Here is a 13873-nt window from a genome sequence, read left to right as displayed (position 1 = left end):
AAAAAGCTTTCTTGACATGTGGTGACTTCAACCTTGCTGTGTCTGGTCTCTTTCTATTCTGGGTTTCAGTAGGTGCCTTTATTAGTTTTAATTTGATGGTAGCTTTCAGTAGATAGTGATCACTATTTACATCTGCACCCTTGAGTACTCGTACATCTCTTAATGATCTACGCCACTTGTTGTTCACCAATGTGTGGTCAGTCTGGTTAACTGTTCTTCCATCAGGTGATTTCCATGTTAGTTTATGGATGTTTTTATGTGGAAAGATGGTCCCTCCTATCACCAGTCTAAGAACAAATTGTTACCACCAGAGACATGGTCACAATTGAAAATCCTTTTCTAAACGGTGCAACGTACAACAAACCTATTATAAGCGAATAAGTAACAAAGTAACTAACAGGGTATTAACCGAGCGCTGGAACGAGTACATACGCGCTTAAAGGGTCATTTCATCTCTTAGAACACATTATTAGCACCAGAGATATGAAGACAATTGAAAATCCTTTTCTATAAAAGGTGCAACGTACAACAAACGTATTATAAGCGAATAAGTAACGAATAGGTAACAGGGTATTATCCGAGCGCTGGAGCGGGTACATACGCGCTTATAGAGTTATATAACCCTTAGAACCCAAATCTACCACCAGAGACAACAAAACAAATGAAAATCATGTTTTAAAAGGTGCAACGTATAATACACGTTTTATAAACGAATTATAAGCGAATTATAAGCGAGTGATGGAACAAATTAAACAAGGTAATAGCATGCTCCGAAACGATGTACACCCTGCTAACATGTTTAACCCAACCACATTATGTTAGTATGTGCCTGAAATTAAGTAGTTATCGTTTGTTTTTGTGTTACATATTTGTTTTCGTTTATTTTTTTGTATATGAAATACGGCCGTTAGTTTTGTTGTTTAAATTGTTTTACATTGTCATGTATGGGCCTTTTATAGGTGACTATGCGGTTTGAGCTTTGTTCATTGTTGAAGGCCGTACAGTGACCTATAGTTGATAATTTCTGTGTCATTTTGGTATATTGTGGGGTGTTGTCTCTTTGGCAATCATACCACATCTTCTTTTTATACAAGCGCTTACACGGTGATTTCATACCTTCAAACCAAGATCCATCTTCAAACATACGGATATAAAGCAGTTAAAAGGTAAAACGTATCAAATAAGAAACAAATGAGTATCGAACACAAAGTAAAAGGATCGGTTGAGCACAAACACATATAAATAGGTCATAAAAAGATCATTTCCCCTCAACAAATTTAGAACTATTACCAGATATAAGAGTATAAACAATCAAAAAGGGGAAAGGATATCACAAATCGAATAAGTAACGAATAGGGAATAGGGAATAAGTAACGAATAGGTAACGAATAGGGAATAGGTAACGAATAGGGAATAGGGAATAAGTAACGAATAGGTAACGAATAGGGAATAGGGAATAGGTAACGAAAAGGTAACGAATAGGGAATAGGGAATAGGGAATAGGTAACGAATAGGGAATAGGGAATAGGTAACGAATAGGGAATAAGTTACGAATAGGTAACAAATAGGGAATAAGTAACGAATAGGTAACGAATAGGGAATAGGGGATAGGTAACGAATAGGGAATAGGGATAAGGTAACGAATTGGGAATAGGTAATAGGTAACGAATAGGGAATAGGGAATAAGTAACCAACTTGACGCCCATTACATATCGAATATAAAATGATTTAGTGAAATCTTGGACAAAAACTACATTTTTGTAGGTTAATAAACTTGCTAGGTTTTAATTAATTTATCTCATATTACAACAGTTTTGTGGTAACTAAAACTGTTGTACAATGCAGTTAATATTGCTCCATATAAACATATATTCACACAAGGAAAACTTATTAATTTAATTACGAAAGGACCCACGATTGTGAAGATCAGTGAAGTGACACGTATTCGATATCACACGAAATACCCCTGTGTTAGATATAGATAAATAATAATACTTTATTCCGAAAGCAATACAGCTTATAGGATACAATTAGTAGGGCGTTCATTATCACTGAACAAGTATATATTTGTTTAGGGGCCAGCTGAAGGACGCCTCCGGGTGCGGGAATTTCTCGCTACATTGAAGACCTGTTGGTGACCTTCTGCTGTTGTTTTTTATTTGGTCGGGTTGTTGTCTCTTTGACACATTCCCCATTTCCATTCTCAATTTTATATACACAATTTTACACCAATATAATAATTTCACAAGAGATATATAATATATATAGATATAAGGTGTGCATGAAAGAACATATAATACATAATACAAAATACAAAATACGAGCGGAGAATGATATAATACTTACATAAAGTGAGAACAAAAATATTATTTACTGCAATTAAATGCTAAGTTTTTCTGCAGATTTTATAAATATACCTAAGTTATTCAATTCTTTAATATTTCTGACAGATAACAACTGGATAAGTTTGAATGTAGAAGGATTTCTCCAATAATACTTTTTTATATACTTTTCTCGAATCTGACTATTATATTTTTTACATTCAAGTATAAAATGGTATTCATCTTCAATAGAGCTAGTATTACAATTTGTACATAGTCTATTATTTTTATCAACATTATAATATCTACCTGTTTCTATACTTAGTATATGAGCTGATATACGATATTTACAAATGTATGGTTTGTTTATATAATTTACAGGTCTATCTAAATAGAATTGCAATGTGTGTGTACTATACATGTATCTAATAGTATACAAATGACATTTATTTGAATTCTCAAAAAAACAAACATGGCGGGCTAGACAGAAGTGGGTAATGGGCGCTCTCACATGAATGTCTTATATTGTGTACTTAATGCAAATTCATAAGGAATGGAGTACCTGAAGTTGAATTATATTGATACAGATATAATATTTCAACTGTAAATAGCAATTAAGTATATACAAAAACGTGATAAATATTGATGAACTGACACTCTCTATTTTGTCACAAAATGGCGGAGACACCAAATCATGATGTAAACAATAGACTTGCCACATGTCATACACCTGTTGGGAATAGTATTCAACAGGCCCGACAAGTATTATATGGTCATACATCACAATATAACGTCCCGTGTAACACACCAGCAGTCGTGGCTTCAAATCTTCAACAAAAACTGTCCTTTTCTGACCAGCCTCCCCCCCCCCACCCCCCTCGACCCAAGACAGATGACCAATCTCGAGGCGGTATTGAATGATATTTATTCAAAATTGCAAAACCTTGACACCCTACCAAACTTACTGCAATCATTAACTTCGATTGACGCAAGACTTGGCGGCATAGAAAATAGATTTTCCAGAATGGAGAATGAAATAGTGCAGATGAGAAATGATGAAAACAGACTTGAAAATAGGGTTAAGGGAACGGAATGTAATAACTCGGAATTAAATGAAAGATTGAACTATATCGAAATGGAACGAGATCATATTAAACAAGAAAATTATGATTTAAGAGAAAGGGTTGTGGAGATGCAAGCAAGATCTATGAGGGAGAATCTTTTATTCGGGGGTATAGAGGAGGATACATGTGAAAAAGAGGACCGTGACAATATCCAAACTGAGAAAGTTCTCCAAAAATTCATAAAAGAAAAGCTTAATATCCTTGACAATATCAAATTTCATGTGGTACATCGGCTACGTCCACGACAAGATGGTAAACCACGCACCATTGTTGCAAAGTTTGAGCGTAGGAAGGATCGTGATAGGGTATTAAAGGCTGCACGCGACAATTTACAGCATTTATGAGCAATTTCCGAATGAAATTATGGAGCGTAGAAATATATTATGGCCCATATTTAAGAGGGAACAACGAGCAGGTAGACGAGTCCGATTCAAGGAGGACAAGCTTTATGTGGACGGACGTAGGATTTTCCCACAAGATGTAACCTATCAAAACAACCGTCAAAATCATTCAGCCCCTAACAAACAGATGGACAGAAATGATCAGCAAGACCCCCCTTTTCTGCTAAAACACTTTGGACCTCCTTCTGGTGTAAATCAGCAACCAATTGTACAGAATATGTAGGACAGGCATACAAGAGGACAGTCATCTCAGATTATAAATTATATTGTCTAAATGTATGTGGACTTAAAAAAAAACTTAATTACCCTGAATTTCAGGAACTCATTAAATCTTATGATATTTGTGTATTCTGTGAATCAAAAACTGATGATTAAGATATCTTAAATGTTCCGAAAGGGTATGAATATTTTTCCATTTTTTGCATAACAATGATTCTACTCCAAACACGGTAAATATACCTGTTCGGTGGAAAAATCAATTTGTTTACATGGTTGAGGACAAAATATCGACTGAAGATTTGTTAAAAAAACTTATCACATTAAATGTTGAAAGTGACACGTTTCAATCAGATATTGACAATTTTGTAGATTTTTTTTAACAGCATATTTATTGATTCAGCGCATAATTGTTTTGGTGATAAGGTAGTTCGAAATAACCAGCCGAATAGGCAAAACAAGGTGTTTCAACCCTGGTTTGATAAAATTTGTCATCAAAAGAGATCTGAATTTCACAAGTCAAAGAGAAAACATTATCTCTCTAAAACAGACGATTCTCGAGCTGATTTGAAGTATTGCGCTAAGGCTTATAAGATTGCAATGAGCAAAGCTTTTAATGACTTCCAGTTTAAGGTAGATAAAGACTTGCGCAGTGCATCTGAAGGTGAACCACGAGAGCTCTGGAATATTTTAAATAATTTGAATAAATCTACTTCAAAAAGAGATGAAATTGATCTCGATAACTTGTATGAGTATTTTAAGAATTTGAATATTGATAAACATGCAGATGATGATGATGACGAATTTATCTTGCCAAACTGTGATGATGATTTTGTAAATAATATACTCAATGGTGAAGTTTCAAACGAAGAAATTTTGAATGCTGTGAAAAATTTAAAAAAACAGCAAGGCCCCTGGGTTTGATAAGGTCATTAATGAGTATATTAAATCAACCATTAATGCTACTTTGCCTATGTAAAGAGAAATTTTTAATATGATTCTGAATACTGGTGTAGTTCTTCAAATCTGGACGGTTGGAATAATTATTGCTATATACAAAAACAAGGGCGATATGAACAACCCAGATTCGTATAGAGGCATTACATTAGTGTCCTCACTTGGTAAACTTTTTACAGCAGTACTTAATAGTAGGTTGACAAAGTATGCTGAACTGATAGAAACTATACCAAAGGCACAATCCGGATTTAGAAAAGGATATAGTACAAATGACAATATATTTATACTACATGTTTTGATAGAATTATACTTTTATAATAATAAGAAACTTTTCTGTACTTTTGTAGATTTCAAGAAAGCTTTTGATACTGTTTGGAGGGTGGGGCTTTGGAAAAAACTTATAAATTGTAATATCACGGGAAAGATATTTAAAGTTATTTATAATATGTATGGTAATATCAAGTCGCATCAAAAAGGGGGGTGAGTTATCAGGATTTTTTCCTTGTGAAGTTGGTGTTCGTCAAGGTGAAAATTTATCTCCTTTCTTATTTTCTGTATTTCTCTCGGACCTTGAGACTTTTTTCAGTGAAAATGGTATATCTGGACTCCAAACCGTATCACAAAAAGCTCTTGAACACTTAAATACGTTTTTGTTGTTATTTATACTATTGTATGCTGATGATACAATAATTTTAGCTGAATCAGCAGCTGCATTGCAAAAGTGTTTAAATGTATTCGAACAATATTGTAATATATGGACACTGTCAGTAAATGTTGAAAAAACTAAAGTAATGGTATTCTCCAAAAGAAAGTACACTATACGTGATAATTTTAAACTATATGGTTCAATTATTGAAAGAGTGGAGTCGTACCCGTATCTTGGTTTGCTTTTAAACCAAAACGGGAAATTTGTTATAACAAAAAAGAAGTTAGCAGAACAAGGACAGAAAGCACTTTATGCTCTATATAGAAAGATTAGGAATATATCTATTCCAGTAGATCTACAGCTTCAGCTATTTGATTCTTTGATTGATCCTATACTTTTATACGGGAGTGAAATCTGGGGATATGAAAAATTAGACATATTGGAAACTGTGCACTTGCAATTTCTAAAAAAAAGTGCTATCTGTCCGTAGATCAACGCCAAACTTCATGGTGTACGGAGAAACAGGTAGATATCCACTAGACATACATGCAAAATTACGTATACTTAATTTTTGGGTAAAGCTACTTTCGAATGATTCTAAACTGTCTAGTATTATGTATAAGTTATTGTATGAAATGCATTGTTCAGCAAATATGCAATCAAACTGGTTATTGAATGTGAAATCTATACTGAATGATGTTGGCTTATCGTTTGTATGTGATAGCCAAGAAATTCTTAGTAAAAATAGTATAAAATATTATGTTAAACAAATCTTACAAGACCAATTTGTACAAAAATGGCACAGTATGGCTGAAAGTGCCTCAAGAGGGGAACTTTATTTATCATTTAAAAGGGATTTCTGTCTTGACGGCTACTTGGTAAAACTAAATAAACAACGCAGAGTACAATTGAGTAAACTGCGATGTTCAAATTTAAAATTCCCTATAGAAGCCGGTAGATGGTTAAATATACCTCGTGAGGACAGAATATGCACATTATGTTACATGGGGGTGATAGGAAATGAATTTCATTATCTGCTAGTATGTTGTAACCCTAATATTGCAAGAATTAGAAAAATGCATATACCAAGATATTATTTTTTTAATCCAACAGAGGACAAGCTCTTTGGTTTGCTATACTATTGTAATATAAAAGTACTCAATAATGTCGCATTATTTTTGCAAAAAATCATGAAGTATTTTTGATCAAAGAAACTGTCTAGTACTTACCTAATTCAAGTTGTGTGTTATAATCCAATTGATCATATTATATATATATATATATATATATATATATATATGTATGTATGTCATGATATGTGTATTTGTTTTGATCGCTTAAATCACGTGTCAAACAACCGTATGTTACGGTGTGTTTGATGACTTATATTCAATTGACCTGTATATATGTTTATTTCAGTTTTGTTCTGTTATTATACAAATCTTATACCACTTCTGTCAAGCTGTATATTATGTATATCTGCCTCTTGTTACAGTGTAAACTGTCAGAGTGTACAATAAAATCTTGAATCTTGAAAAACATAGTTACTTCACTAATAAATGCACCAAGCATTCTTTCTTTTAATTGCGATAGAAAAATATCTTCACAAACTACACTTTGGTTTAACCAGACATAATTAAATCCATATCTAAACAAAATATCTCTAATTTTACAACACCAGTTGTGCTTATCGTTCTTTTTAATAAAACTGTAATGATTTTATAGGGATATGTGTATGTAGTATATTACCTATAATATCACAATTCTATGCTTGAGTCATAAGTCGTCTATTAGGCCGCTCGTCAATCTGGGACGTCCAATCTGGATAACAACTTGGGTAATGACTGCCTAATAATCCATGGGGAATCCCGGAATTCCTTGGTATGACGTAGTAGTGTAAATGTATAAGGGTGAAGGCCAAGAACATTTAGTTCCGAATAAACTGTTGATATAATACCATATTCGTAACATTCCTCCCTCTTTCGTAGAAATGAACCCTTTCTGTAGAATAAATTTATAGGTATTCCTTTTATTTAACACTAAATGTTGCAAACGGTTTGAAGTTCGATGTAGGAAAATAAATCCTTAGTTTGGAATGCAGTTGTCCGTAAATTGAAGTAGATACATGTGGCCATAACGTTGGAATGTCACAAAATGATCACAATAAACTATGTACAAAAAAGTACTATATACACAATATCCGCCATGACTTAAATGATGCTGTAGACGTCTGTGGCATTCTTGGTCGTAATATTGGCTATTTCTTCTACGCTACACAAGAAAATGTTTGCCAATTTTTCACAGATATCCTTTATCATCAACGGTGAACCAAAATCCTCAAACTCAGAATGTAGATACGGGGCATCAGTCTCCAATACAATGTCTTTTAATTTCATGTTACACACTAGAGACCTATATTTTGGATATTTTTCGTCATTAAGGATGAAAGGTGAAATGCCAAATTTGCAGTTTGGAAATGACGTTTTCCATTTCCGATATATCACTTCATCTCCATTAAAACAGTGCCTGTGTAATTTAAAACTTTTCGGAAGCAACCGAACAAGTGTATTCAAACATATCTCATCCGTACGCCCATCTCCTCTGCAATGAATAACCAGCGTTAAATCTCTTTTAACTGCAATTGCTATTTGTTTTTCAAAAAACTTGATCTGTTTTTCTAAATCACATTTCTTCCCATTATTATCTAATCCACACTCACCGACAGCAACCACTCTATTCGCTTTCAACAGCCAATCCAAATCCGAAATCCATCCATTTAATTTTGATGTATTTTCCATCTCCACAATTCTTGGGTGAATGCCGAAAGTAAGTTTAATCCTGTTATCCTGCCTAATTTTAGATCTTAAATCACTAGATGGCCAGTTTCTTGGATAACAGTAATTGCTAATAAGATATGAAATTTTATAATCCTTATTGTTCCATGTCCAAAAATATTGAGGTAATGAAATATTGCCTATTTTTTTCGATAGCATATCCAAATGAAAATGAGAGTCCGTAAGGTGTAGTGTCTCCTTTACCTCCAAAACGGGTCTTAAAGATATAATTTTCTCAACGGAAATAATGTTCTCGCCCATTTCTGTTTGTTGGATCAATGAAGCTAATATTCGCCAATGTAACAATAACGGTATACTGTATGGAGGTTGAACTATAATATTTTTACTTCCAATTTCAAAGGCATATTCATTCGTGGCATTAAATATGGATACCATTTTTAAATCTTTTCCTTGAAAAATGGGCTCTGAATGCTTTGGATAAACACAGATTTTGTCAGCTAAATTACAGAGATCTTTTAGCGTATCACATTCGAGTTCTTTAGAAACAACCTCCAACACACCATTCATTAGGTTAACCCAGCGTTCATATTTGTCTTCCGAGAATTTCATATTGTTATTCTTAATGTCAGATTGATGGCACTCTGCAATATGAGCATCTAAAACACTGTTCTGAGCAAATTGTATTTTGCACTGCCAGCAAGCAGTTTGGGCGGAAACATACCAAGGTAGATGCGTTCTTAAGGTGGTATGGGAGTCTAAAATAAAAATGATAGAATTTGTTCATACTTTGTCAAAATGTAGTATCTATTGAAACATGATCAAAAATATTATAAAAATGATAGGTCACCGTGCATTTTCTCAAGCTACAGGTTGTGACATAATGACAAATTGTGTATGGATTATACAGGAAAAAACACCATTTTGTGAATAAAAACTAAACAAAATGATAGAATTGTAAAAAAAATTAGGAATAGATTGCTTTCAGACAATGCTTTGAGAATATCAAAAGAAAAGATAGGGTCACCGTACGTTTTTTCCGGCTAAAAGACAAAATAGGAAAATTTCATTAAGAGTCCTTCAGAAAATGCACTGTTATAGAGTTACCTCCCCTTAAAATGCCAATTTGAAAAATATTCAAAAACAACCAAAATTAATCTACACTTGTAAAAATATTTATATTTCTAAGTTATATTCTTATAAATTGGTTCTTTTAAATGAAAATTCACATTAAATTCTGCATTCCTGCATCAATTTTGCTAACTTGATAGAAAATATGGACCTTAGATTCTCTGTTTTTTACAATCCAAGATGGCGAAAGACACCCATACCACCTTAACACATGTCTGTTGACATTAGTGAAAATTCCCGCACACGTCGGACACTTTCTTCCCTTATTGTATCTCTTTGTACTCGCACGAATATACATTGCATCATTTTTTGGTAGTTCCTCCTCGAAAGGTCCATAGTCTGGCTCAAATTCATCATCCTCATGCATACTGCAGGAATAAGTAAAACATTGAGATGAGACATACAGGACAAATAAAGAAAATATATCAAAATATATTAAGTTTCTTGAAAGCAAAATTTATAAGCAAAAAATATATATGTAAAAATTACGAGCAAAAATTATGTATGCAAAAATTGCGCACACATTAATACATTATTAAAGCTTAAAAATATGTTACACTTTGGCTAAAAATTTCTTTTCTAAGTACCAATAGTGAACAAAAAACTATATTACAATATTATACATAAATAATGATTATCTATAACAAAATCATTAATCTTCGACATAGTCTGATAAGTAGGCAGGTTTTTTCCTTTGCCTCCTCCTACTTAACATATCGGATTCAACAGCAGATGCCTCCATTTCATGAACATGAAGATCCGCATTTACATTCTTTTCACCCATGTCGGTTTCAGCTTTCTTCTCTGAGAAAGTCGAATTACTGACTGTGTGAGACACCAGAGGATCTGGCGCACTCGCAATAGCAGCATCACCAATAAAATGAGATATCAGAGGATCTGACGAACTCATGACATTGGTGTTTTCTTTAAATATATCTGGCATTTCAATTGGACATTCGTCAATCTCGTTGGTTTCTTCGTCCATCGTTTGATCCATTACTTGGTTCCTCATTCTTTTAATCCAGATTGGAAGTTCTCTGTCTTCGCAAAGTTTAATTCTGTCATGATGAATCCAAGATTCTGTTTTCCTATCCTTAATCTTGTATAATACAGGTGAACGCCAAGCTGTTATCAAATATGATCCCTTCCACGGAGATTTCAATTTGGCAGACTGTCCCACCTAGCTTGATACAGTTTATAAACGACATCTCCAACATTATACTTATTCTGGTTATATTTCAAATCATATATGCCTTTTTGTCGTTCCTGTGAAGCCTTGAAATTATCTCTGGCGATGTCATGCACCCTGTTTAAATTCTCCACTAGATCCTTAATATATTGTGGAACTTCTTTTCTGTCAGCATTCCAGTTTGAAGTGCCTAAAATTACATCAATTGGTTGAAAAACTTCTCTTCCCAGCGTCATCATGTTAGCAGAGAATCCTGTTTGCGATTTGCGTGTTGCTCGGACAGCTCCAACTAGTTGTTGTAAAAATAAATCCCAGTTGTGTTGTTTACTTTTGATGAAACATCTTATTGTCTGTAGTATTGTCCTGTTATACCGTTCCACTTGTCCATTAGATGACGGATGATATGGTGTGGTTCTAGTCTTGGCTATTTGTAGTAGTTCACAGAGTTGTCTTACTAAGTTTCCATCCATGTTTTTTCCTTGGTCTGTGTGGAGTTCAATCGGACAGCCAAATCTAGAAAAGAAATGATCCACCAGGGTTCTTGCCACAACTTCAGCTGTCTGTGTTGCAATTGGGAAGCATTCTAACCACTTTGTATACTGATCAATTACCATAAGCAAATATTTACTTTCCGTTTTCGTAACAGGAAGAGGCCCTAAGATGTCCATGTGTACTCGTTCCATTGGGAAACCAGCATGGTATTGTCCTAACTTCGATCTGGCAGTTCGTGTTGTTTTTTTTTGTTAAGATTACATGTAGTGCATGATTTCACATACAGTTTGCAGGATTGCGTCATGTTTAACCAAACAGCTATTTGTTTCAGTTTCTCTAATGTTTTATACTGTCCCATGTGACCAGACGAGACGACATCATGGCAACCATGTAAAAGTTCCTTTTGCATCTGTTTTGGTGTCATGAAAAGGAGTCTTGGCGAAATAGGATTTTCCCATTTGAAAAGTAAAATATTGTCTTTTATCTGTATTTGCTGTCGTAATGACCAAAAATGTCGGACTACTTCACTACACAGTTTTAGTTCTGCTTTAGTTGGCTCATATTTATCCTCGATCCATCTCTTTAAAGTTTTTAAATCAGAATCTTTCATTTGTTCTTCATGCAGTTCTACTGGAGAATATGAAGGAGTCCAATTTGTTTTATATGAACCTTCGTCAACAAGTCTTCTTATAGTTAAGGGGACAACAAAATCCACTTCTTCCTCAAATGTTTGCCACTGTTGCCGTGCCCATGTGCAAAACTTGCAACCCCCACAAGGTAACTCTTCTAAATTGACATCTGGTCTGTAATTACGGCATGCTTCAATGTCATCAGGTATTCTTGACAATCCATCTGCGTTAATGTGTTTCTTTCCAGCTCTGTGTTGTATAATCATGTTATACTGGGACAGTTCTTCTATCCATCTTGCCAGTTGTCCTTCGATATTCTTAAAGTTTAGTAACCAAGTTAAAATGTTGTGGTCCGTTCTTGTCATAAAAGTACGACCTAATAGATAGTGACGAAATTGTCTAGTAAAACATATTATAGCCAATAATTCCTTTATAGTTGTACAATAATTCCGTTGAGCAGGTGTTAAGACTTTACTTGCGAAGCTTACTGTTCTTTCCACTCCATCTTGTATCTGACTTAATTCTGCTCCGATAGATTTTTGTGAAGCATCTGTATCTAGAATAAATAAGTCTTCAGGTGTTGGATAACTTAATATCACTGAGTTTATCAAAGCTTCTTTAAGATTTTGAAAAGACTGTGTTTGTTCTTCATCCCATGCAAATTCTGCCTTTGGACCTGTAAGTCGATGTAAAGGTTCCGCAATTTGGGCAAATTGTTCTATGTGATCTCGATGATAGTTAACAAACCCTATGAAGGATTCTACTTCTTTTCTGTTCCTTGGTGTTGGCCATTTCTTTACAGATCCTATACTGTCAGGATTCACTGCAACTCCATCGGCGCTGACTATTTTCCCCAAAAACTTCACCTGTGTTTGCAGCAGCTGACATTTGCTCGGTTTTAACTTTAGGTTATACTTCTGGAACCTCAAAAACACTTCACTTAAACTACAGATGTGGTCATCAAAATCTTTGCCTAAAACAATTACATCGTCAAGATATGCTAGACATTCTTTCAAGGTAAGGCCTTGAAGAACAAGCTGAATTACTCTGCTGAATGTTGCAGGACTATTACATAGACCAAATGGAAGTTTTGTATACTGAAATAGACCGTATTTAGTAACAAACGCTGTCTTGTGTCTGTCGTTTTCGTCTAAGTTTACCTGATAATATCCTGAGGCCATATCCAGCGTTGACATGAAAACAGTTCCTTTCAAGGTGTCTAAACATGTGTCTATGTTCGAAATCGGGAACGCGTCTTTTATAGTGACGTCATTCAACTTCCGGAAGTCTATGCAGTATCTGAGCTTCTCGTCTTTCTTCCTTACTAATACTGGTGGCGATGCCCATTCCGAAGTAGATGGTTCAATAATTCCTTTATCTAAATGTTGCTGTAAGTGTTCTTCTTCTTCTTTTTCAAATCCTAGGGGTGTTCTTCGCATTTTCTGTTTAATAGGATGGGAATTTCCAGTATCAATCTTATGTTGGATATCTCCATTGAAAAGTCCAATATCCAGGTCATCCTTAGCGAAAATATCTTGGAACTTCAGTAATAATGTGGCTAGCTGTAATGACTGTTGGTTGTTTAAATTTGCCAGTGATCTGTTGAATAGTTCTTTTAAATGTGTTGGTAGCTTCTCTGTTAGCTGGTTCAGGTCAAAGGACTGCTTTGGATCAATATCTATTTTATTCAACTTTAATCTATTTTCGTCTGTTTCCTCCATTACAGCATTAATCTCTAATCCTATACCCATCTGAAAATTCTTTTTCAGAGTTTTAAATTGTTCTGTTGGATTTCGTAGCATTACAGGAACTTGTTTTTTACCCATACAGAGCATATTTGGAACCAACAGGCCCTTCATGAAATTGGTTGGTTGAATTACAATATCATTCATCGGTTTCTCATCTAACTCAACAATGGCGACTTTACTAGAACCAGGTGGTATGACTGTTTTCTTTTTTATCTTTATTCTGTATA

At 34.3% G+C, this 13873-nt stretch overlaps 1 protein-coding gene across 1 annotated transcript; it reads right to left on the bottom strand.

Moving 5' to 3' along the window:
• Window positions 1–10746: 10746 nt before the first annotated feature.
• Window positions 10747–11460, bottom strand: LOC134692389 (protein NYNRIN-like). Its single transcript, XM_063552838.1, has one exon. The coding sequence runs from the start codon at window positions 11458–11460 to the stop codon at window positions 10747–10749; it is 714 nt and encodes a 237-aa protein (XP_063408908.1).
• Between the last annotated feature and the right edge of the window lie 2413 nt (window positions 11461–13873).

Source organism: Mytilus trossulus, chromosome 12 (genome assembly GCF_036588685.1).
Source record: "Mytilus trossulus isolate FHL-02 chromosome 12, PNRI_Mtr1.1.1.hap1, whole genome shotgun sequence".
Lineage (NCBI taxonomy): Eukaryota > Metazoa > Mollusca > Bivalvia > Mytilida > Mytilidae > Mytilus > Mytilus trossulus.
The sequence above is the reverse complement of the archived record's forward strand: the minus strand, read 5'-3'. Positions and strand labels throughout refer to the sequence as shown.

What these genes read in the sequence shown, in the direction of transcription:
- LOC134692389 (XM_063552838.1), bottom strand. Translation starts at nt 11,460, where the DNA reads ATGGAACGAGTACACATGGACATCTTAGGGCCTCTTCCTGTTACGAAA.